The 24,276-nt window shown below is 51.6% G+C and overlaps 2 protein-coding genes across 5 annotated transcripts in view; one reads left to right on the top strand and one right to left on the bottom strand.

Moving 5' to 3' along the window:
* Window positions 1–12,024, top strand: part of pacs1a (phosphofurin acidic cluster sorting protein 1a) — a 29,824-nt gene extending 17,800 nt beyond the window's left edge. For 3 of the 4 annotated variants that reach the window (XM_048994910.1, XM_048994912.1, XM_048994909.1), the window contains exons 11-25: window positions 296–371; window positions 736–816; window positions 914–1,035; window positions 1,908–2,040; window positions 2,674–2,778; window positions 3,042–3,148; window positions 3,316–3,470; window positions 3,632–3,742; window positions 3,952–4,054; window positions 4,205–4,247; window positions 4,943–4,985; window positions 5,142–5,286; window positions 5,382–5,620; window positions 7,827–7,946; window positions 8,135–12,024. In XM_048994910.1, the coding sequence (XP_048850867.1) occupies window positions 296–371; window positions 736–816; window positions 914–1,035; window positions 1,908–2,040; window positions 2,674–2,778; window positions 3,042–3,148; window positions 3,316–3,470; window positions 3,632–3,742; window positions 3,952–4,054; window positions 4,205–4,247; window positions 4,943–4,985; window positions 5,142–5,286; window positions 5,382–5,620; window positions 7,827–7,946; window positions 8,135–8,253 (1,702 nt within the window). In that variant the 3' untranslated portion in view covers window positions 8,254–12,024. The remainder of the gene's footprint in view (window positions 1–295; window positions 372–735; window positions 817–913; window positions 1,036–1,907; window positions 2,041–2,673; window positions 2,779–3,041; window positions 3,149–3,315; window positions 3,471–3,631; window positions 3,743–3,951; window positions 4,055–4,204; window positions 4,248–4,942; window positions 4,986–5,141; window positions 5,287–5,381; window positions 5,621–7,826; window positions 7,947–8,134) is intronic. The other variant, XM_048994911.1, reaches the window with a different exon arrangement.
* Window positions 12,025–14,143: 2,119 nt separating this feature from the next.
* LOC125719881 (alpha-actinin-3) overlaps window positions 14,144–24,276 on the bottom strand; it is a 28,985-nt gene continuing 18,852 nt past the window's right edge. Inside the window, exons 3-21 of the mRNA XM_048994677.1 lie at window positions 23,308–23,427; window positions 22,991–23,077; window positions 22,483–22,570; window positions 22,209–22,287; window positions 20,200–20,281; window positions 19,625–19,710; window positions 19,434–19,526; window positions 19,120–19,350; window positions 18,882–19,029; window positions 18,563–18,713; window positions 18,355–18,463; window positions 18,036–18,176; window positions 17,734–17,916; window positions 17,510–17,644; window positions 17,199–17,378; window positions 16,891–17,037; window positions 16,671–16,736; window positions 15,951–16,109; window positions 14,144–15,557 (exon numbers count right to left, since the gene is read on the bottom strand). Of these exons, the coding sequence (XP_048850634.1) occupies window positions 15,399–15,557; window positions 15,951–16,109; window positions 16,671–16,736; window positions 16,891–17,037; window positions 17,199–17,378; window positions 17,510–17,644; window positions 17,734–17,916; window positions 18,036–18,176; window positions 18,355–18,463; window positions 18,563–18,713; window positions 18,882–19,029; window positions 19,120–19,350; window positions 19,434–19,526; window positions 19,625–19,710; window positions 20,200–20,281; window positions 22,209–22,287; window positions 22,483–22,570; window positions 22,991–23,077; window positions 23,308–23,427 (2,444 nt within the window). The 3' untranslated portion in view covers window positions 14,144–15,398. The remainder of the gene's footprint in view (window positions 15,558–15,950; window positions 16,110–16,670; window positions 16,737–16,890; window positions 17,038–17,198; window positions 17,379–17,509; window positions 17,645–17,733; window positions 17,917–18,035; window positions 18,177–18,354; window positions 18,464–18,562; window positions 18,714–18,881; window positions 19,030–19,119; window positions 19,351–19,433; window positions 19,527–19,624; window positions 19,711–20,199; window positions 20,282–22,208; window positions 22,288–22,482; window positions 22,571–22,990; window positions 23,078–23,307; window positions 23,428–24,276) is intronic.

Genomic DNA, 24,276 nt, shown 5'->3' with positions numbered 1-24,276 from the left:
TAATGTCTGTGGACTTGCATGTTTAACTCGACGTGGTTTCAGGAAAAAGAAGCATCGTTACAATGTTTGCTATTTCTGTCCCTAACAGCACATGCACGTTTTTCAAGGAATATCAGCAAATCATAGCACAAAAAGTATCAGACATTATAGGCTATATTTAACTACTACCATAACACTTATGTATTAGCCATTTATGTGGCTAAATAATTAAGTAATTATTATGCTTCCCATAAAAGCATGTTATATTAAAAATGATGACTCTTCCTTTATCGTTTGTCTTTCTTGCTTTACTCAGACCTTTCTTCGAGGGCGTGTCCCAGTCCAGCTCGCAGACTGAGTTTGGCAGCGTGAGCCGAGAGCTCTTCAGTCCTGTGAGAATGCCACCGGTGGACGGGGGGGCACGCTGAGGAGGCACAGGGCAGGGGAGGGGCACGCTGAGGGGGCACAGGGCGGACGGGGGGGGGGGTGCACGCTGAGGGGACACAGAGTGGAGGGTGGGGGGCACACTGAGGAGGCACAGGAAGGGGGGGGCACAGTAAGGGGGCACAGGGCGGACGGGGGGGGGGGGGTGCACGCTGATGGGGCACAGGGCGGGGGGGGGGTTCACGCTGGGTGACATAGGGTGGACAGGGGGGGGGGGTTCACGCTGACGGGGCACAGGGCGGACGAGGCCTGGAACCACCCACCATTGTTTTAAACGTTACCATAGCAACCAGTGTGATGCCTTGTCTTCAGCAGGGCGATGAGCCTCCGGACAAGATGAGGCGATCTCGGAGTCACAACACGGACGAGCCCTACTCCGAGACGGACACGCTGGTAAGCCGGCCCTCCGGCGTAGCACTCCGGCGGGGCACCCCCCCGCCCTCCCCTTAAATTCGGCGTCCAGGTAACCCCCCTGTCCCACGGCCCACAGGAGCTGAACGAGCAGGAGCTCTTTGGCGACGTGGGGCCGTGTATAACTGTGTCCGTGCCGGAGAAACCCAGGACGCCGCTGAAGACAGGGAAGGCTGAGATCCAGAGCATGCCGTCTCCCAGGTCTGCTGGCACCGCACGCATGCATGTGGGCACAAGCACGCAGACACGCAGGCATGCGGGCACAAGCACGCAGACACGCAGGCATGCGGGCACAAGCACGCAGACACGCAGGCATGCGGGCACAAGCACGCAGACACGCAGGCATGCGGGCACAAGCACGCAGACACGCGGGCACAAGCACGCAGGCGTGCGGGCACAAGCACGCAGACACGCAGGCGTGCGGGCACAAGCACGCAGACACGCAGGCGTGCGGGCACAAGCACGCAGACACGCAGGCGTGCGGGCACAAGCACGCAGACACGCAGGCGTGCGGGCACAAGCACGCAGACACGCGGGCACAATCACGCAGACACGCGGGCACAAGCACGCAGACACGCAGGCATGCGGGCACAAGCGCGCAGGCACGCGGGCACAAGCACGCAGACACTCATGCACGCGGGCACAAGCACGCAGACACTCATGCACGCGGGCACAAGCACGCAGGCACGCGGGCACAAGCGCGCAGGCACGCGGGCACAAGCACGCAGACACTCATGCACGCGGGCACAAGCACGCAGACACTCATGCACGCGGGCACAAGCACGCAGACACTCATGCACGCGGACAGAAGCACGCAGACACGCAGGCACAAGCACGCAGACACTCATGCACGCGGGCACAAGCACGCAGACACTCATGCACGCGGGCACAAGCACGCAGGCACTCATACACGCGGACAGAAGCACGCAGACACGCAGGCACAAGCACGCAGACACTCATGCACGCGGGCACAAGCACGCAGACACGCTGACAGACACACATAAGCCTCCTTCAAGCTGCAGACTCCTCCCTCTGCTGTGCGAAGCACTGACCTGGGCGCTCTCGCCGCGCAGGCTGGACGGCGGCCACACACCCCGGCTGCGGCGCAGTACGCCCACCAGGGAGCGCCAGCTCTCCAAGCCCATGAGCGAGCGTACCAACAGCTCGGACAGCGAACGCTCTCCCGAGCTGGGCCACGCTGCACAGGTACTGTGACACCCCGCCGCGTGTCAGACACCTCAACACCGCACTCACACCCAGATCAGCTCTTGTTTTGTCTTCCACCATGTGACCTGCCTTTCCTTCACCTCTTCACCTTTGACCCCAGGTATCCACCAATCAGACATTCTCTTACACTCAGATGACCTTCCATACGAGGAACCACATCAGAGCCCTGTGCTGTAAATTCTTCTGCCATATGCAGACAGCATGAAGTAACTTCTCTGTCAAGTTGTTCTACTTCCTTTAACACAGATTTATAATAAATGAATTTCCGAAGCCACATAACACGTCACAGGGCAGGGACCACAGACCGTTAAGCGTACGCATGGTCGATCTGGGCGTAAACTAGCAAGTCGAAAGACCCCATCTGAAGATGACAGCAGGCCGGATTACAGACAGCGAGTCTGTGGTTTGTACGTGGCTCAGGGTTTAAATTATGCATGAGATGACAGTTATTACGCTTTCTGCTAAAGCACAGCGTTTACTTTGTGACAGCCTCTTCTGGGCCATGATACTCTACCGTAATGCCCTGAATACATGAGCATGAATGTATGGTATGTGATGGTTGGTCCTGCACTGACCCAGTCTCTCTCGGGGCCCCCGAATTTGTGTCCATAGGTTCCGAGGAAAGCCATGTACGACCAGCTAAACCAGATCCTGCTCTCGGACACGGCCCTGCCGGAGAGTCTGATCCTGGTCAATGGCAGCGACTGGCAGGGACAGGTACACACAGCCGCCTGGCAAACTGATAGCGCCCCCTACATGCTTCTGCCCAGAATTCCCCGTGTTTAGTCACTGTAATTAGTCTTTGTCTGCGTGGGCAACTGACGTGCTTAGATGTTGTAAAAATAATTGCATAACCAGTATTTCTGTTTTCTAATAATGCTGTCGTGTATGATGAGGATGAATGAATGTCTGCCCGGTAATTGAGATGTTTGGGTACCAGGCTTGGCAATGCATTGTGGGTGAATCTCTCCTACCCTCAGTACGTGGCAGAGGTCCTGCAGTCTCAGAAACAGCCGGTGGTCTGTACGTGCTCCGGTGCAGAGATACAGGCCGTCCTCTCCGCCGTCCTGACTCGCATACAGAAGTTGTGAGTTTGTTCACCATAGTGTCATGGGGGCGGAGCCAACCTGTCTGCTCACCCTGCCTTTGTTAACCTTACACCTATGCAGTTTCTGAGAATTAGCTCACCTGTACCCTACTGTCTCCTAATTCCACCCCCCCGCCCCCTCCCTGGTCCTCGCCTCCCACCTGCAGCTGTAACTGTAACTCCTCCATGCCCAAACCGGTGAAAGTGGCCGTGGTGGGGGGGCAAAGCTACCTGGGGTCCGTCCTGCGCTTGTTTGTCTCCCAGTTGGCCAGTAAGACATCCGATTGGCTCAGCCACATCCGCTTTTTGGTGATTCCTTTGGGTAAGCTGGCCGGCGCAGCGTGACCCTGCTGTGACCTTTGACCTCTGACCTGCTCCATTTATTTGTTAATTAGCCCGCTTTAATGTTCTCGACGCTGCAGTCACCTGTCGCTTCTCACACATTCCTCTCATTAACCCATCAGCACTGTCTTTTACCTCCAGGCTCGCATCCTGTTGCCAAGCACCTGGCGTCCCTTGACAACCGCTACAACTCCGCCTTCCTGGACACCACATGGAGGGACTTGTTCAACCGCAGCGAGCCCCCGCAGACCGGTACCCCCCCCCACCTTATCTCTTCCTCATATCCAGTAGATCCATATAGATCCATAAATCTGGCTAGTGTGTTGGATCTGCACCGCCTGGCCAATAGGGTTTGTCTGCCCAATAAACACGCAGCGATGCAGGTGTGGATCATTCCCCGCTCACGCTGTATATGAGGTAGGCGCCGTAGACAGACACAGGCGTGACTCTTCCTGCTGCAGAGACGCTGGACGTGGGGCTTCGCATCACACAGTACATCAACGGGGCCACGGTCACCCACCAGCTGCCCATCGCTGAGGCCATGCTGACCTGCAAGCACAAGATGTGAGCCCTATCACCCCACCCTGTTCCGCTCGTGGGGGCCTCACCTGCCACGATTTACAAGTTCTGCCCTCCTTTATTGAGTATATGTTTAAATAACCAGTTTTCCTGGTGTTTTTGTGGTAACTATCAACGACTGTTTATTGCTTTTAGGAATGATGAAGACTCCTACCAGAAATTCATTCCGTTCATTGGGGTAAGTGTGCTATTCCTTGCCCTTGGCAGTATTTGGACTGTCGTTGTTGTTTTTCTTGTTGTTTTGCTGCTGCTGCTCTTGTTGTTACTGTTGTTGCTACTGCTGCTGCTCTTGTTGCTACTGCTGCTGCTCTTGTTGCTGTTGTTGTTGTTGCTGCTACTGCTCTTGTTGCTGCTGCTCTTGCTGCTGCTACTGCTCTTGTTGCTGCTGCTCTTGCTGCTGCTGCTGCTGCTCTTGTTGCTGCTGTTGTTGTTGCTGTTGTTGCTGCTGCTGCTACTGCTCTTGCTGCTGCTGCTGCTCTTGTTGCTGTTGTTGCTGCTGCTGCTCTTGTTGTTGCTGTTGTTGTTGCTGCTGCTGCTCTTGTTGTTCCTGCTGTTGCTGTGGTTAACAATAATAATAATAATAATGTTTTATTTTTATAGCGCCTTTCTCACACTCAAGGATGCTTTTCAATGTAAACGGTTGTTGTTGTTACTGATGCTGCTGCTGTACTTGCTGTTTTTTGCTGTTGCTACTGCTGTTAGAATTGTTGCTGCTGCTCTTGTTGTTGTTGTTGTTACTATTGTTGCTGCTGCTCGTTGTTGTTGTTGTTGTTACTATTGTTGCTGCTGTTGTTCCTGCCGTAGTTGTTGTGTAACTGAGTTTTGCAGAGGGCTTATAACTCAAGCCTGACGGGGAGTCTGTGTGTCACACAGGTGGTGAAGGTGGGATTAATCGAACACAGTACAGCGTCTGCAGGTGAATCCCGATATTGCTACATTTGGGCTGCAGTACAGCTTTGCCCCAAGAAGAGCTGAATATTATGATTGTTGATTTGTTGTGAGCCAGGTATAGAGCTGAAAAGCCAATTCGACCTTTTATATCTTGTGTTTCCTGTCCCCTTCACGGTAACAGGGGGGGACCCAGAGGAGACCATGGCCCTCAGCTTGTCTGTACCCTCCACATCTCCTCCTGCTCATGGGTCTCCAACTGCGGGGATGAAGGATGTGGCCACACCCCCTTCTTCCCCCTCCATGAGCAGTGGATTAACTGTGCTGGGGTGAGCACATCATGCACATGATTGGCATGTCTCTCCTGTCTCTTATATAGTATCATTTGATGCTTTGCTAAGCACGTTCCTCATTTCCCACCTAGGAGCCCCAGCATGTCCCATGGCGTGGATGCCATCGGGCTCCAGGTGGACTACTGGGTGGCCCCTGGGGTGGAGAAGCGGCGAGAGGGGGAACGGCGCGACACGGGCTCCAAGAACACCCTGAAGAGCGCCTTCCGCTCCGTGCAGGTCAGCCGGCTCCCTGGAGGTGGCGCTGGCGAGGGCCAGCCCCAGACCAACACTATGGCGATGACTGTGGTCACCAAGGAGAAGAACAAGAAAGGCAAGGATGGCATACAGGGGGAGGGGAGGAGTGGTACACAACCCAGGGATGGCACGCCGGGGAGGGGAGTGGTACACAGCCATCGGATGGCGCGCGGGGAGGGGAGTGGTACACAGCCATCGGATGGCGCGCGGGGAGGGGAGGAGTGGTACACAGCCATCGGATGGTGCGCGGGGAGGGGAGTGGTACACAGCCATCGGATGGTGCGCGGGGAGGGGGAGTGGTACACAGCCCAGGGATGGCGCGCGGGGAGGGGAGTGGTACACAGCCCAGGGATGGCGCGCGGGGAGGGGAGTGGTACACAGCCATCGGATGGCGCGCGGGGAGGGGAGTGGTACACAGCCATCGGATGGCGCGCGGGGAGGGGAGGAGTGGTACACAGCCATCGGATGGCGCGCGGGGAGGAGTGGTACACAGCCATCGGATGGCGCGCGGGGAGGGGAGTGGTACACAGCCATCAGATGGCGCGCGGGGAGGGGAGGAGTGGTACACAGCCATCGGATGGCGCGCGGGGAGGGGAGGAGTGGTACACAGCCATCGGATGGCGCGCGGGGAGGGGGAGTGGTACACAGCCCAGGGATGGTGCGCGGGGAGGGGAGTGGTACACAGCCCAGGGAAGGCGCGCGGGGAGGGGAGTGGTACACAGCCCAGGGATGGTGCGCGGGGAGGGGAGTGGTACACAGCCCAGGGATGGCGCGCGGGGAGGGGGAGTGGTACACAGCCATCGGATGGCGCGCGGGGAGGGGAGGAGTGGTACACAGCCATCGGATGGCGCGCGGGGAGGGGAGTGGTACACAGCCATCGGATGGCGCGCGGGGAGGGGAGTGGTACACAGCCCAGGGATGGCGCGCGGGGAGGGGGAGTGGTACACAGCCATCGGATGGCGCGCGGGGAGGGGAGGAGTGGTACACAGCCATCGGATGGTGCGCGGGGAGGGGAGTGGTACACAGCCATCAGATGGCGCGCGGGGAGGGGAGGAGTGGTACACAGCCATCGGATGGCGCGCGGGGAGGGGAGTGGTACACAGCCCAGGGATGGTGCGCGGGGAGGGGAGTGGTACACAGCCCAGGGATGGCGCGCGGGGAGGGGAGTGGTACACAGCCATCGGATGGCGCGCGGGGAGGGGAGGAGTGGTACACAGCCATCGGATGGCGCGCGGGGAGGGGAGTGGTACACAGCCCAGGGATGGCGCGCGGGGAGGGGAGTGGTACACAGCCCAGGGATGGCGCGCGGGGAGGGGAGTGGTACACAGCCCAGGGATGGTGCGCGGGGAGGGGAGTGGTACACAGCCCAGGGATGGCGCGCGGGGAGGGGAGTGGTACACAGCCATCGGATGGCGCGCGGGGAGGGGAGGAGTGGTACACAGCCATCGGATGGCGCGCGGGGAGGGGAGTGGTACACAGCCCAGGGAAGGCGCGCGGGGAGGGGAGTGGTACACAGCCCAGGGATGGCGCGCGGGGAGGGGAGTGGTACACAGCCCAGGGATGGCGCGCGGGGAGGGGAGTGGTACACAGCCCAGGGATGGCGCGCGGGGAGGGGAGTGGTACACAGCCCAGGGATGGCGCACGGGGAGGGGGGAGTGGTACACAGCCCAGGGATGGCGCGCGGGGAGGGGAGTGGTACACAGCCCAGGGATGGCGCGCGGGGAGGGGAGTGGTACACAGCCCAGGGATGGCGCGCGGGGAGGGGAGTGGTACACAGCCCAGGGATGGCGCGCGGGGAGGGGAGTGGTACACAGCCCAGGGATGGCGCGCGGGGAGGGGAGTGGTACACAGCCCAGGGATGGCGCGCGGGGAGGGGAGTGGTACACAGCCCAGGGATGGCGCACGGGGAGGGGGAGTGGTACACAGCCCAGGGATGGCGCGCGGGGAGGGGAGTGGTACACAGCCCAGGGATGGCGCGCGGGGAGGGGAGTGGTACACAGCCCAGGGATGGCGCGCGGGGAGGGGAGTGGTACACAGCCCAGGGATGGCGCGCGGGGAGGGGAGTGGTACACAGCCATCAGATGGCACGCAGGGAGGGGAGTGTTACTCTGCCCAGGGATGGCGCGCGGCCAGGCTCACACTGCTTGGTGAGCTAAAAGGCTAAATTTATGTGATGCTGTAGAACAAAATGAATCTTCCAGCAAGCAGACACGGTATCTGTAAGCCCAGTAATTTAAGTGTGCGAGATCCCCCTGTGACACTTGTTCTCCATCACCCTAAAGTGCCAACCATCTTCTTGGGGAAGAAGCCCAGAGAGAAGGATGTGGACTCGAAGAGCCAGGTCATAGAGGGCATCACGCGGCTCATCTGCTCTGCCAAGCAGCAGCAGACCATCCTGAAAGGTACCACACCACCATCAAAGCTGAGGGTCAGGCTCAGATTCCACTGATGAACAAAATCACGACTCCGCCTAAAGGATAGGAGGAGGAACTACACTTGTTTGTGAGGTTTATTCTGGTTTGTCTTATTCTGTAAGTGTTTAAAGAAGAAACCCCTTTATCCTCATAACCTTGTGTTGTCTTCTTTCCAGTTTCCATAGATGGTGTTGAGTGGAACGACATCAAGTTCTTCCAGCTTACAGCCCAGTGGTCCACACATGTGAAGTATCTTCCGATCGGACTGTTTGGCTATAATAAGCCGCCCTCCTAGGACCCGACGTGTGCTTTCATTCACAGACCAGCGATCAGTCATTGTGCACGATCTCTGTCACTTAGTGCTTCCCGGGCACCTTGTCAGCCAATGAGAGAGCAGGGGGGGGGGCGGACCTCTCCATTTTTACCTGCCGAAGTCTAAGGTCCGATTCTTCTTTTGCTTATTCTGTGTCTTTTCCATTAACGAACGGAAGGCACCTACTAACAGGGCTATACTGGGTGTCGCCAGTAGGGGGAGCGTGTCAGCCATCATCGCATATCACCCTTCTCATTGGGCGCCCTGGATTCTGTGTGTGGCGTCTAGCACTGTGGGTAAACTGGAAGCGAGTTTTTCCGGCCGGGATTGACGGCCAGTGAGCCGTCGTACCCCTCGGGGGTCCAGCTACGCCCTGATTTGTGCTTTTAGTCCAGTGTTCTAAGGAACTGTCAATCTGAAATACTATTCATTTATTATAAAGGTTTAAACTCATTTTGTAGCAGCTGGGTACGAAATGCTGCCACCTTGGACAGCAGGAACGCGCCATGCTCCCCGTCCTGCCTGTTGTCTGAGCACTATGCGTCAAATCGACGTGAGCTGAAGCGGCGCCCTCCTGTGGCCTGATTGAGGCGGGAGATTCCCGCTTACATCTGAACCCGTTTTTATAAGCGACGGTTTTCTCAGCAGTTTTGGTCCGTTTTACAAAAACCCCTTTCACCCCTGTTTTTAAGCTCTGTAATGCCTGTCCAGCACATTCTGAAGTTTTCATTTTAAATTTAACCGCACATTAAGATGAATTTGTATTACATGTTCAGCTACATTGCTTTATAGATGGCAGACAAGTGCTCCCATCTTAAGTAAAATGGTTGAATGCCTTAAACACAAGGCAGCCGAAGGCATTAAATCATGTTGACACAGTTTTTCGGAGGGTGGCTCTCGCTGCGCACCAAAGATGTGCTTCTTGTTTGTTTTTTAATATATATTTCAGAGTAGCTCAGTGACAGAAACACATCGGTTTTGTGTTACGGTTGGATTCCAGTTGTGTGGGCTTGTTTTCTTTATTTTTTTACAGCTTGAAAGGTACAAAACAAATGTCACCTTTGAGGTTTTCAGCCTGTGGTTCTGCTTCTCCCTCTGCTGGGGCGCCGGCCTTCTGGGGAGGCGTGGATCAGCATGCGTGTCTAGGCTGCCGTTCAGTGGGTCGTCAGTGGCTAGGCACCAGTGCATGGGTTTGTGTAGCGTGCTTGTGCTAAAAATCCCTGTGGAGCCCTACATGCGCCCTTAGACGGCACTGTACAGTGGTGGAGAGGTCACTGTGAAAAGAACCTTGTGGTTCTGTTCTGGGTTGGATCTGAGGAGCGTGGAGCAGCATTGCACTGCTATTGGTGAGATATTTACAGGGCCGTTCTATCAGTGACGTTATTGATTTTAGTTTGTTCATCATCAGATTCTGCATCATACACCTCCTTTCATGGCAAGTTGTATTGCGCTCAGTGAAGATCTTATTTTGCTTTGTACTTTATTGCAAATCTGTGAAATGTTTTGCACGTAATCAGTGTGTTGCTGATACTCAGTATAAATATACTCAGTCCTCTCATGCGAATTACTTTGTTTTGTTTTGTTTTTTTTTATCCCGCTGTGGTGATGCTGAAGTTCAATTGCTGATTTCCCCAGAGTTTAGCTGACGGTGAATGGCCTTCTGGGAATTGGGAATGGGAATTCTGGGAATTGTAGGAAACTGCAGACCTTTGACTGTGCACCAGAGAATGAAAGAAGAAAACTGGCGGTTTTATCACTTATGGGTACGATTAGATGTAACTTTAAAATAGATGGATATAAAGTAGGATGTCAGCGTATTTCCATTTTAGGGGAGTGCTCTGTGTCGACTGTCGTGAAATCCACCTGACTTGACATTTTCGACATGCCGACCATGAGGTGAGATCCTTGCGGAAAACGCACGTTTTGCATTTCAGAATGAGCAGAATTTTCAAATTTACATCATTTAATCTAAGTAATTCACGCCCCTGTCCAGTTGGGGGCGAGTCAGCATATTAATTAGCTGCTGTCTAGTCTTGTCTTTAATTTCACGTGCGGGACGTCGTCGTCCGCAGAAGCTCACGGTGACGGCCATGACCATAAGCTGCTCCGTCCATGAGCGCTAAGCCAACAGCAGAGACGCTGGGCTGATCCGTGAGTCTGCCATGGCTGAGAAAAGGCCGATCACGTACCTGCCGATCACGTACCTGCATAATCTACAAAACTGCTCTCTATATTAATTATTAGAAATTAAAACGAATAAATGGAAAATCAAATGCTAATAATTATGTCTTATCCTCATTAAATAATGAAAATTAAAATGACGAGTAATAATAGACTGAAGGAATTTTTACGGCTCTGGTCACAGCCCTTCCGTTTTGGATTGTCTTGGATTACTGGAATTTACTAATACAGTATTATTATCATGGGTTAATTAACTTGAAGGAAGACGCTTTTAATTGTGAAGCAAATTTCTATAGAATAGAGGGAAATATTGGGGAGGTTTTTAGCTAAATTCACAGGATAAATATCCAGTTTGGGAGAGACAGTGAGACAAAGATGATGTAAGTACAGGTGGTCGAATTTAACCGAGAAAAACTGCTGAATGATATTCCCTGGGTAAGGAGATCGGATCCACTTCTGATGAACGGATCTCGCGTGTCTGTTCAGTAGCGGCACGCAGTCTCTGTTACCTTACTGCCCGCTTTTCCTTTCTGCTCCCTTCCTTTTTCACACAGATATCACATCCCGTCTTCCGATTAGCTAATTAAACATTGACAATGAAGAGAATGGTGCAGGATTTGTGCAGTTCATATTTCACCACCAGGGGGCGTAATGGTTATGCGTATGTGTACAGTTAGGGAAAGAAACAGCTGTCCTACGTGGTTATGTCCAGTATATTACAAACTAGTGCGAGAATTTTAGTTGCTAACAGAAATGGAAAAAAAAAAAAAAATCAGGTTGTCGTGTCACATAAAGTCCACTTTTGGATCTGTCACGTTCCCACTTTTAATGTTTGAAAAACCACTTCTGAAAATTGTGAACAGTAATGTGAATTCATTCTCGTGCTGCTTCCTTATCCACGGCTCCCTTCACCAAAGCTCACCCACTGCGTCGGGGGCTTTCAGCCGGCGCTCCGTCGCCCCCTGGAGGTTCACAGAGCAATTGCAGCAGGGTTGCAGAAATCATCTGGTTTCTGCAAACGGAAAAACGAGGGTGGCTCCCCCCAAATTAAGAAATATGACCCCCCCCCCCCAAAAAAAAATAAATGAATAAATAAATAAATTTTTTTAATCCGCAGTTCTTAATTAATGGTGGTGGGGGCTTAGCTCTAGTGGCTCTGCTCTGTCTTCATGGGGGCGGTTCCTTCATTAAGACTGGAAAGCTGAAAACCCCTGAACTGTCCCCCCCTCCGGAGGTTCCTGAATGGGGAGGGGAGGGGGATAAACGCCTACATATAAGCCACTTCTTTTGCGCTGTTGTGTATCAAGGCTTATTGACGTGGATGAAGTCTTTCTTTTTTTGCACCTGCCGACTGCAGTCTTAAGTGGCTGCTTGTAATATTAATGCTTTTAGACTGTAAAGGTCACTAATAAATGAAATGTGTGCATAGCTGAAGCTGCATTGTCACGCTGTTAGCTTTAGACCACTGCTGTTCCCCCCTTTCTAGCACCAACTTTTTCATCTACGAAAATGTAATTGTCTTTTGTGGAAATGTCCAGAGCATAAAATGAAATAAACTACTTTGTATCTGTTTTGATGTATTTTGTGATTTGTATTTTCCCCCACGCATTTCAGTAATTGTAATTACACATGCAAATATGGAAAATACATTTTTGACTTTTGACATGGAAAAACTACAGTTTCATTGATGGACACAGTTGTATAACTAGATCCGAATGATGCCAGCAGTCCTCTGGTACATCTGCTTGTAGAGGGGAGTACTGGGAATGATGGGGGCGGTGCCTGGTTTGTGGGATGGCAGCAGTCCTCTGGTACATCTGCTTGTAGAGGGGAGTACTGGGAATGATGGGGGCGGTGCCTGGTTTGTGGGATGCCAGCAGTCCTCTGGTACATCTGCTTGTAGAGGGGAGTACTGGGAATGATGGGGGCGGTGCCTGGTCTGTGGGATGGCAGCAGTCCTCTGGTACATCTGCTTGTAGAGGGGAGTACTGGGAATGATGGGGGCGGTGCCTGGTTTGTGGGATGGCAGCAGTTTGAGGCTGGCTTAAGGTATCTAGCGCTTTTAGTCACGTTCAGTATTTGCGTCGCGGTGGTGCTGATGCGGGGCCTGCGAGCTGCAGGCAGACACTGCGGGGTGAGAGGTGCAATGAATGCGCTCTGCACTCGGCAGGGCCAAAAATGGGATTGTTTTCATGAGAATCCATAGCTTTTCTTTGCCCCACACCGATTATCAGCGAATTACACGACATTCCGCGTTTTACTACAGATTCCATTTTATTTATTGAATTCCGCGATTCCGTCCGCGTTTTCCGCATCGTGGAAATCATAGGAGCCTAGAACAGCAACAGGATGCAATTACATTTTAGACGCTACTCATAGGTGAGTTGTGCTATTTTTAGAACAGGTCAGCGGGCGACTCGTGGTCCTTGGGGGCGTCATGTTGGTGTGACCCCTGCTGTACATACAGACATACACAGACACACATCACACATTATCTGAACACGGATCATGACTCGAGTCCAAATGGATCAGCCCTACGTTATGGTCCGGAGTCTTCAGCTGCAGAACAAATTGGCTCCCATCTGGCAAATCTGGAGGAGAATCAGCACTGCCCAGCTTTGGAGGGGGTGTGTGTAGCTTGTGTGATCAGTGATACTGTAGCTGATACTGGGGAGGCCAGAGCACTGGAGGGGCCAGAGCACTGGAGGGAACTGAGCACTGGGGAGGTCGGAGCACTGGAGACACCTTAACCCTGGAGATCCCAGAGCACTGGAGGGGCCAGATCACTGGAAGGGACTGAGCACTGGGGAGGTCGGAGCACTGGAGACACCTTAACCCTGGGGAGGCCAGAGCACTGGAGGGGTCTGGGCACAGGGGAGGCCGGATCACTGGAGGCACCTTAACCCTGGAGAGGCCAGAGCACTGGAGGGGCCAGAGCACTGGAAGGGACTGAGCACTGGGGAAGCCGGAGCACTGGAGACACCTTAACCCTGGGGAGGCCAGAGCACTGGAGGGGTCTGGGCACAGGGGAGGCCGGATCACTGGAGGCACCTTAACCCCGGAGAGGCCAGAGCACTGGAGGGGCCAGAGCACTGGAAGGGACTGAGCACTGGGGAAGCCGGAGCACTGGAGACACCTTAACCCTGGGGAGGCCGGAGCACTGGAGGGGTCTGGGCACAGGGGAGGCCAGATCACTGAGGAGGCCTGAGCGCTGGAGGGGTCTGGGCACAGGGGAGGCCTGACCACTTCAGGAGGCCTGAACACTGTGGAGGCTTTAAAACTGGGGAAGCCAGAACCATGTGGACAGAGGTGAAAGCGATGTGAAATCTGATGTGTTCTCTCAGATGTAGCATCACTTGGGTGTTGGGCACCATGTTAGTCAAAAAAATGCACAATTTCATAGTTCACATCTTTTGAATTAATCCATAGTATACTACAGACTGCTGTGTAATACACAACCTAAAGAAATCTGTTTATGGAAAACTGCAAACAAGCAACTAAATGATGGGTAGTCAATTAAATTCAGTATGTCGTGTAGTAAAGAACAGGTGAGACAGCCTGTGACTTGGATTTGACCAGCAGAAGTTGCTGAAGGAATTCAAGCGTCAAAGAAAAGCAGAAGCGGAAATGGATTCAGCCGCAGCCACCAATCAGAGGATGTTCTGCAGAATGTGGACACAAACACAACCTGTGTTGTCATATAGATTCATTTTTATTCCAAGGTGTCACATCCATTTGAACCAATGAAGGCCTCTTATGTCATCACAGGAAGCAAGAAGTGCAGGTCAGGCTTGGGGGGGGGGGGCAGCACTCAGGCAGCAGTACAGAGAGGGACACGTTTCTCAGAGAACCAGAGCCAGAGATGGCATCTGAACAGTTGTCAGCCAACCTCTGTTCTCTGGGTCCCACTTCTACTCCACTGGCAGGTCTTGCAGCCCTGCTGACGGTTGTCTTGTCAATCTGACTGTAAGCACTCTTCAGTAACACAGGGTCCCAACTACACATCCCCATGCTTAAAACTTTTAGTTCACATTTTCTCGCACACCAGACATACAAAAAGCATTGTCCCTTTAGCAAATAAACATGAGATGGAGAGAAAACGTGTCTATAACAAACGTACAATGGTTATATAACACCGTTTCCAAAGAACAACGGCCCTCTGCATCCAGCTCCAGATCTCGGGATGCTTTGGTCACACGTCCCACAGCTGAGTGAAGCGGCTTCCGGCTCAACCTCCTTCCTTCCAGATCATATATTTCTTTCATTACCATTCCGCTTGGCCTGCACGCTTTTCCTGCTAATTTGACAGCCATTCCCATCTACGTTCTCAAAACCACCAGAAAATGATTCCGGGTTTTCCCCGCTGTTCTTAAGAAAACCATAATCACTTAACAGTTAATAAACATTCAGCCGTTATTCCTGACGAGAGGATCTGATGCACTTGGATGTAACCATGTAACCGGCAGCTTAATTACACGGCAACAAGGGGGTGTCGTACAGACAATGCTTAGAAGACAGTGGACGTCGGCAAAAACAATAACCAACCAACAATCAGCATCTAAGAGGAGGACATGCCTTTAAAACAGGGACTGGGTGGCTTTGCTCATAATTACCACGAGAAAACATTTTATATGTGAGACTCGCCTGCTTGTGATCTGCAGTATTTATGGCAATTGGCCGATAAATCATTGTGTGACTAACTGTGGGCCAAGAAAAAAAGCAATTTTAAATTTGGGGAGGGGATGTAACTGATCTTTATTGTAATATGAGGGGAAAAAAACACCAGTATGACCACTACAATGTGGCTATGGAGCACAGCCTCCCAGTCCCAAGAGGCAGGTTTCAAAACTGGGGCACAAGGAACCGGAGCAGACAGCATGGTAGCTATAAAGGGTACGGAGACAGGGGGCCGGGGGCAGGGGGGATGGAGCGAGCGGGCAGGGTGTTTACAGGTCGCTCTCTCCGTAAAGGGCGCTGGAGAATGAGATGTAGTCCAGGGCGCCGGTGGGGGCATCGACCCCGACGAACTTGGTCATGCGGCTGATGCAGTACTCGGCCTGCTCCGGTGGCAGCTCCCTGCGCAGCTCCTCCACTGTGATGTAATTCTGCCAGAAGGAAGACGGCGCCGTTGCTATGCAGCGTTACATCATCACACGGTGATTGCATCATCGTCATGGAGATATCAGAACTTTACAAAACAGTACGAGATGCAGGGCAGAATCCTATATGCGGATTCTTCTCCAGGTTCGTATGCTCATCACGATGGGGAATGCAGCGATTACACCGCTCCGGTGATTCATCACATTACCGCGGCAATCGATCAGCCGGTAGATGCCTCGGTTAATTAAATCTAGCTGGCCCGGGTAGGACTATGCTAATTGCACATTGGGGTTGTGTTTAAGGACATTTAGGGGTCTTTCGTTATTGCACTGTTTTTGCGTAAGCCCTGCAGTCCAGGGACTCTGTACCAGGTGCAAACGCGAAGCCGGGCCGCTCACCTTGTCCGACGCCAGGATCTTGAAGGAAGCCATGACCTGTTCGGCGGTGTCGGTCTCGGCAGTCTCTCGGGTCATGAAGTCGATGAAGGCCTGGAAGGTGACCACGCCGGTGTTGTTGGGGTCGACCAGCGTCATGATGCGGGCAAACTCCACCTCACCCTGAGAGACGGCGAGACCAGAGAGCTTGGGATCCCAGAGGAAACGTCCTGAGCACCAAGCCCAGAATAAGCACTCAGCTCAGCTAAAAATAGACCAAAAGCTCTGCTCCGCTAAGGCTTTCTACTGTCGATAATCACCTGCGCGGCACAGAGCTGGTCTGCAGGTTCCACGTGAACCAAGAATAAGCAGCTATCAGTCACCGACGTTTTATATTTATTCATTCAGTTTTGGCTCAAAAATGAAGTACGACTAAACCAGACGATACCTAACAAGCATACCGCTGTCAAGGAGCCAACTTCGTACTAAGATGAGCTCCCGGTGATAAACCAGACACAAGCGTAAAGTGGGCCAGTGAACAGAGCTGTGCAAACATCGCTAAAGCCCTCACATCGATCTCAGACCAATACACAGAAAACGAAGCACACCAGAGTGGTAAATACAAGGGATCCCAAAGGGCAGGGGATCTGTCTCACACGGTCTGCTGGCTGGTCCTGTATCGCTGCCTAAGCTGGATCTCCTGTGCTCCACGCTACCGATCCCTTTGGCACGGCTACTACTCACGAGATCGTAGCCCATGGAGATCAGGCAGGCGCGGAAGTCGTCTGGGTCCATCATACCGTTCCTCTTCTGTAGGGAGGAGATGCTTTCATTGCCATTTGAAGATAATGCACCTTCTGAGCAACACTCAGGAATGCTGGAATTCCTGAAACCTCGTCATTTCTTCACAGCTTTCCCCGTTTCCCGGCTCCCTTCCCTCCCTGGTCGTGCCTGTTTTTCTCACCCTATCGAAGTGGTTGAAGGAGGCCCTGAATTCATTCAGCTGCTCCTGGCTGATGCCCTTGGCATCTCTGGTCAGGATCTGGTTCTCCACCTCGTTGATGGTGCGAGCGATGGTGGTGAGAAGCTGCTCCCAGCCAACACGGATATGCTGGGCGAGTGGGACGGGGGGGGAGAGATTAAGCCAAAGACATCCCATAATATCAGAAAAAATAAATTGCTTGAATTTTGGTAACCAAGAAAAGCAGCATATTCTACAATGGCCAGGAATGTGGCCTGATAGGGACCCAGATCATCACTTCGCATCAGCACCTCCATGGTGTAGTTGGTGTGCTTGTTGTCAAAGATAAGAGCCTCCTGGATGAGCTGGTGGTCTCCTTCCAGCTTGTCAATGTTGGACTTGTAGTTGATAATGTTCTGCTCATACGTCTTCAGGTTGTTCATCTGTTCCTCGAGGGAGCCAGCGATGTCAACTGAGACGCGACCGATCTCCTGCAAACACAGCGGAAGGAACAGTGTTCATTACTGTGCCATTTATATGAACGTATGATTTATTAAGGCAACTGGGTAACTATGGGCAAATATGAAAGATCTGCAAAGTGAAGCATTGCATTCCGCATTACCTCCATCTTCGTTTGAATCCAGGGTCCAATGATATTAGCCTGAGCTGCAAATTGACGCCTGAGTCTCTCGTTGGCCTGCTGTCTTGCCACCTCCTCCTGCAACATTTGGTCTCTGAGCGGAACAAGGTGCTTCACCTGCAGACATTGGAGACCAGGAACATGGGTAGCTTCCAGTTCGCCGAGACGAGAAGGAGGAACGCGTGACCGTATCTGGGCCTACTTACAGTTTCCCACTTGGTGCTAATGTCCTGGTGGGAGAGGTTAGTGTATGGGTTTATACCAGACAGCTTGATGCCGTATGTCTGGGCAATCTTCAGAATCTCGTTCTGGATTCCCATGATCGCCATGCGCTCCTTGTCGGCCTCGGGCAGAGTGGCCTTGAACTGATCATGGGCTGTGATCAAACTCTGCGAGAGGAGGAGCATATCGATAGGGGAACGTGGGCCAGATATCAAACAGCATGGTCATCTTACTCTACCTGTCGACTTGCTGGTCCGACCGTCTATCAACTGGCATCTGCACATACCTGGATCTCCTCGATGCTGTGCACGATGAACATGTCCTGAAGGTCCTCTACCGCTCCATCCATCCAGTTATTGAAGGGCGCCGCCCTCTTAGCAAACTCCAGGTACAGCTGGTCAATGGTCTCCCACAGCTTCTCAACACGCTGGAGCGCAGATACAGAATGAATAATCCAAGCTGACAGTAAGAGCTAGCTGGACTGTCTGCTTAAACCAACTAATTTTAAATGATGTGTAGATTCCTGATCATTGACAATTTGATCAAGGAAAATTGGTCCTCTGGCTCTGAAAGTTGTTGAGGGGGAGTGGGGGGTCTTCTCATACCTCCAGAGCATCTCTCCTTTTCTGGGTCAGGGTGCCGAAGTTGTCCCACTGGTCACAGATTCCCTGGCACCGGGCATTGATGGTGGCAGCATCGTGGTAGTCCAGCTCACTAGCTCCCCGGGAAAACGACAGACAGCTCACACACGCCTGCTGTGGATGCACTGTCCCATTTCCATGCACATTTCGGTCTCGGCCCACTCCAGCTTACTTGAGCTCCTGAGCAATGGCCGCAATCTGCTCCACTCTGTCCTGGTGGGCGGCCAGATCGCTTTCAAACGCTTCATGTTTCCTCATCAAGGCACGAATCTCCATCAGGGAAGCCGACTCGTAGTCCTTCTGTGTTAGCAGCTCCTCCTTCCCTGCACGTTGGCACCAGAGAAACACCTCAGGACCTTCCCAGAGTAACCGCTGATGCAGCCAGATCTACAGGATGTTTCACGTCATGCTCAGTCTATATCTCAAGTCTGACTCCATGCACCTGGACTGATGCTCCTACTTGCTTTGCTCTCCGTCCCAAATCTCCGTACCTGCAGTCCAGGACTCGTGCAGGCCGCACTTCTGCTTGAACTTCTCAGCCAGGTGGTCCAGTCTCTCCAAGCGGCGAATCTCTGTCAGCAGCCACTCCTCGTAGCCCTTCTCTACCTGCTCCAGGCCTTTCCAAGCATTGGCAATGTCCTAAAGGAAGCAGAGGGCAGCATGCGACAATGTCAAGCATGTCTTGCATTGGGCATGGAGTACGGCAGGCCACCGCGGCGGGATGCATACCGACACCATCTTGCCCTCAGAGGGCATGAAGGCGGGCCGGTTGCTCAGCCTCAGTTTGGTCTGCAGGGTGTTGAAGTTGATCTCCAGCTGACATTTCTCCTGAACGCGCGGCGGCTTGTGGATGCGGCGGTAGTCACGGAAGTCCTCCAGTTTCTGCTGCATGGCGCGCATGGTCTGCTCTGCCACTCGGTTCTCCAGCCAGGGGATGGTACGGCGGATCCACTCGAGCAGCTGGGGGCCGGGGCGGGGGGCTTGATCAGCTCGGAGCAGACGGAGCACATGAGCGACTCTGGCGTGTGGAGAAGGGGACCTACCTCGCTGGCCAGCTTCTCGTACTCCTCCATCAGCCGCTCATTCTCCTGGTTCACAGCCAGAACCTTGCAGATCCTGTTAGCAGCCGTCTCAGCCTGGGGGAAGGATAGAGGATTCAGATAATAGTGGCAAGAGATGAAAATACCGGCTACCGAGCATCATCGTATGCGGAAGAGCAGATGCTCCCTCTCACCTGCTCAGCTCCAGCGAAGGCATGGTAGAAGCAGGAAACGTAGGTCATGATAGCTTTCTCATCAGGCTTAGGGGTGTTAACAATATCTAGAAATGGAATATAGAGTCTGAATATTTATTGTTGTTTATTTGCTCTGTCACCAACAAGAACAATATTCCACCTCAGTAACTGACATTTTGATTCAGATTTGACTTTGAAGCATGCAGCCAAAAAAATATGAAGTGAATCCAATGCAGCAATCAGAGAAAAAAGAAGGAAACAGCACAGGAAACAGCACAGGAAAGGTGCACAGGAAACAGCACAGGAAAGGTGCACAGGAAACAGCACAGGTGCACGTCCATTTCATGGCACCACTTCTATGTTGATGACAGCATCGGCCAGCTACTCGGGCTGATAAGATTGTTGAAACTGGGACAGGCTTTAATGCACGGAGAGAAGAGAAACGGAACAATTCCAGAATGCAGCCGGACATCCAGCAGTACCAAGAGCACTGCTCTCCGCAAAACTGCCAGCACAGTGGATGGAATGCGCCATGCTTAAGAGACCAGTAGGGGGCAGGATCACCAGCGGCTCACCTTCAGCATCCAGCATCTTGGGGATATCGAGGAACTTCTCAGCCACATCAAAGGCAGTGTTGAGGTTGCCGATGGGGTCGTCCTACATGAGAGAGCATACAGGGGGGGTGAAAATGTGAAGGAAGAATAAACACGACATGCATCTGATCATGACCGATAACCGAACAGCCTGCAACTGGAATCCAGACTCTCAGACCCAGAACCAAGACCTGCTGACGTGTCTCCTGCTATTCATAAACTCTTCTGAGGTACCTCATTAATCACGTCTATCAAAGACACAGACACGGGGTATCGTGGCGGGGTAATATCATGATCATATCAAAGGCGTATGGGGGTATACAGCCGCAGGGGGTTGAATAATCCCATTTTTATCAAGAATTATGAATATATGCAATCATTATTTTTGAGTTTTATTTCAAATGCATTCAGACATTATATTAACATGTTTTATTTCAAATTATATATATATATATATATATATATATATATATATATATATATATATATATATATATATGTGTTTTTTTCCTCACATATATATTTATATATTTGGTATACTGTATGCAATAATACATGCATAAAAATTACAGTGAAAGATTATGAACTAGATAACTAACTACATTTTATCCTACTGTAATTGCTTTTCAAATTTAATCTTACAGGATAACACCTGTAATACTGACACCATTCAGGCCAGCCATATTGTGTATGTATGACTAAAAAAATTCAAATCTCTCAGGTACTGGAAATCACAAGCACAGGCGAGGCTTTGATGTTATTTGCTGAGGGACTGAAAGGTGCACACCAAACACACACCGACCAGTTGCGGAAAGGTGCAGACCAAACACACACTGACCAGAGTTACTGAAAGGTGCACACCAAATATACACCGACCAGAGTTATGGAAAGGTGCAGACCAAACACACACTGACCAGAGTTACTGAAAGGTGCACACCAAATATACACCGACCAGAGTTACTGAAAGGTGCAGACCAAACACACATCGACCAGAGTTACGGAAAGGTGCAGACCAAACACACACCAACCAGAGTTACGGAAAGGTGCAGACCAAACACACACCAACCAGAGTTACTGAAAGGTGCAGACCAAACACACACCGACCAGAGTTACGGAAAGGTGCAGACCAAACACACACTGACCAGAGTTACTGAAAGGTGCACACCAAATATACACCGACCAGAGTTACGGAAAGGTGCAGACCAAACACACACTGACCAGAGTTACTGAAAGGTGCACACCAAATATACACCGACCAGAGTTACTGAAAGGTGCAGACCAAACACACACCGACCAGAGTTACGGAAAGATACAGACCAAACACACACCAACCAGAGTTACGGAAAGGTGCACACCAAATATACACCGACCAGAGTTACAGAAAGGTGTGGACCAAACACACATCGACCAGAGTTACGGAAAGATGCAGACCAAACACACACCAACCAGAGTTACGGAAAGGTGCACACCAAACACACACCGACCAGAGTTACTGAAGGATGTGGACTGAACATACATCGACCAGAGTTACCAAAAGGTGCAGACCGAAAGCACACAGACCAGAATTACTGAAAGGTGCACACGAAACACACACCGACCAGAGTTACCGAAAGATACGGACCAAACTCACATCTAACAGATTAACGGAAAGGTGCAGACCGAAAGCACACAGACCAGAATTACTGAAAGGTGCAAACCAAACACAGACCGACCAGAGTTACTGAAAGGTCCGGACCGCAGACCGAACACCGACCAGAGTTATAGATGGTGACCACACAGAAAGAGGAACCTGCGATTTCTGCAGTTAACACGCTCATCACCATCCACACAGTTGTGAAATACACTCAGATTGCAGGAATTAAATATAAAACAAGAAACAGAAAAGTGCTTCTGAGAAGAGTTAAGTAAATAGTAAGAAACATGTCATATGAGCAGCAGTTTTTAGTGGTGTTGGGGGGGGGGGGGGGGGCAGAAGGGGCCAGTGGAGGCACCTTTCGCAGTTTGGAGTAGTCGATGAGGTCCGGCCTGTGTCTGTGGATGAGAGCACAGAGGGCCAGGCCGTCCTTCCAGCTGAGGGGGGTGACGGAGAGAAAGAAAGGGAGGTAGGTATAGGAAAAGGGAGAGAGAAGAAGACAGGACAAAAGGTAAAAATAAAAAAATAACATGAGAATATAACTCAGCTCATGAGAAAGATCCGATTTACAGCGACTGAAAAGTACTCATGACGCTACAGGCCACGGCCAGCAGAGGGAGCCGGACATTCACCTAATGTGGAAGTTCTGAACATTGACGTTCCTGTATGGTGCAGTCTTCCTCTGGCACCACAGCAGCAAACCCTCCTTTGCAGAGGTTTCTAAAAAGAGTGGGAGATAAAGGCTAAATAACAAATAAAATGCAAGTTTTCGGCAGGTTAGAGTAGCTGTTTGCTGGTCCTCTGCAAAAACAAAATTCAACTTACCGTGTATTTAGACTAGCAAGATCTTCTCTGGGCTACATGAATGCATGAAGAGCCCTCCAGCGACCCTTAGACATTGCTCTCTGAGGTTACGACGGATTCCATGTGGGACCCATCAGGAAATTGTATGCGACCCCCTCGTCATATAAAAAGTGTCGGTTCCAGCATCATCGTTTAAATTACTTTAATTTATTTGTAATTAATTCAGAAGCAACATTTTGAACTGAGCAGAGCAAACCAAAGATTTTTTTCCTTTATATTCAAGACTAACATTCCACCAGAAGGGTCCTGCTCATTGTTTGTGTAACAGCCCCTCACCTTCAACTGAGATGTCCTGGATGGCGAAGCGCAGGATGATGGTCCAGATCATTCCCAAAGTCATCTTCACATTGCCGTCAACGATCTCTGTGGGGAAAATGGGACGATCTGCTAGGGACGGATACAACACTGCACTGGGAGAACTGGAATAATCCAGAAAGATCAACGGCCCAGAGAAGCAGATTCACGCATCGCTGCACGACACATGTTTATGTTCAGATACCCTGAGAGGAGAAACAAAGGACGACCAGACGTGTGCATGTGAAAAGATCGTGTGTCGCAGAGTTCGCGATGGACAGAGGAGGACAGACACTCACCTTCTGCACCAATGGACACCAGCTTCACCCCTTTGCTGCAGATGAAGTCTAGGGCCTTGTTCACATTGGCGATCTTGTGGAAGCGCATTTTGCCTTTGTCAGGTTTGGGCAGCCGCTCGCCTGTCATTGGACGGCAAGTTCACACCATCACAGTTACCCACCATTCCCAACGCCTCTAGAGCCTCCATCAGCCAATGAGCATGCCAAATTGTTCCCGCATGACTGGATGGACCAATCATGGAGGCTACTTCCTTAAGGGCCTGCATCTTCACTTTAGGGTCAAATAAAGGCACCTCAGTAACTTATTTTCATGCTCTTCCTTCTGGATTCTATGTCCTGTTTATTATTCAATAAATATTTGGTTGTAAAAATCAGGAAACACGTCAGCTTGACGCAGATCTTATTAATCTGCAAGAGTCCCTGATAATTCGACCTTCAGTTCATTATAGTCATTCTAACGCCTATAAAACGTCAATCACCGTATATTAGGCAGTGAGGCTGTGCGGCATTGTGTGTCAGGCCGTGTCACTGTGTTACCCAAAACAAACACAATTAGATATCTATGCTTTTGAAACATTGTTGCATGCAAATTAAAAGTAAGAACAAAGTGTCTGTGGGCGAAAATTATGATATGGACTGAACATCCATCCATCCATCCATCTTCTAACTGCTTATCAAGTACAAGGTCATGAGACCTGCAACCTGCTCTTGACAGCGTAAGGTAAAATGCAAGGTAGACCCTGGATGGGATGCCAGCCAAGTGCAGGGCTCACACACCTACACTGTGAGTAACTTAGGAAGGAGGACAGGAGGAAACCTGCCCATCACAGGAGGAAACCAGCACATCTCAGGAGGAACATACAAAGCCCAGACATCACAGGAGGAAACCAGCACATCACAGGAGGAAACCAGCACATCTCAGGAGGAACATACAAAGCCCAGACATCACAGGAGGAAACCAGCACATCA

This window comes from Brienomyrus brachyistius, chromosome 24, assembly GCF_023856365.1.
Source record: "Brienomyrus brachyistius isolate T26 chromosome 24, BBRACH_0.4, whole genome shotgun sequence".
Classification (NCBI taxonomy): domain Eukaryota; kingdom Metazoa; phylum Chordata; class Actinopteri; order Osteoglossiformes; family Mormyridae; genus Brienomyrus; species Brienomyrus brachyistius.
The sequence above is the reverse complement of the archived record's forward strand: the minus strand, read 5'-3'. Positions and strand labels throughout refer to the sequence as shown.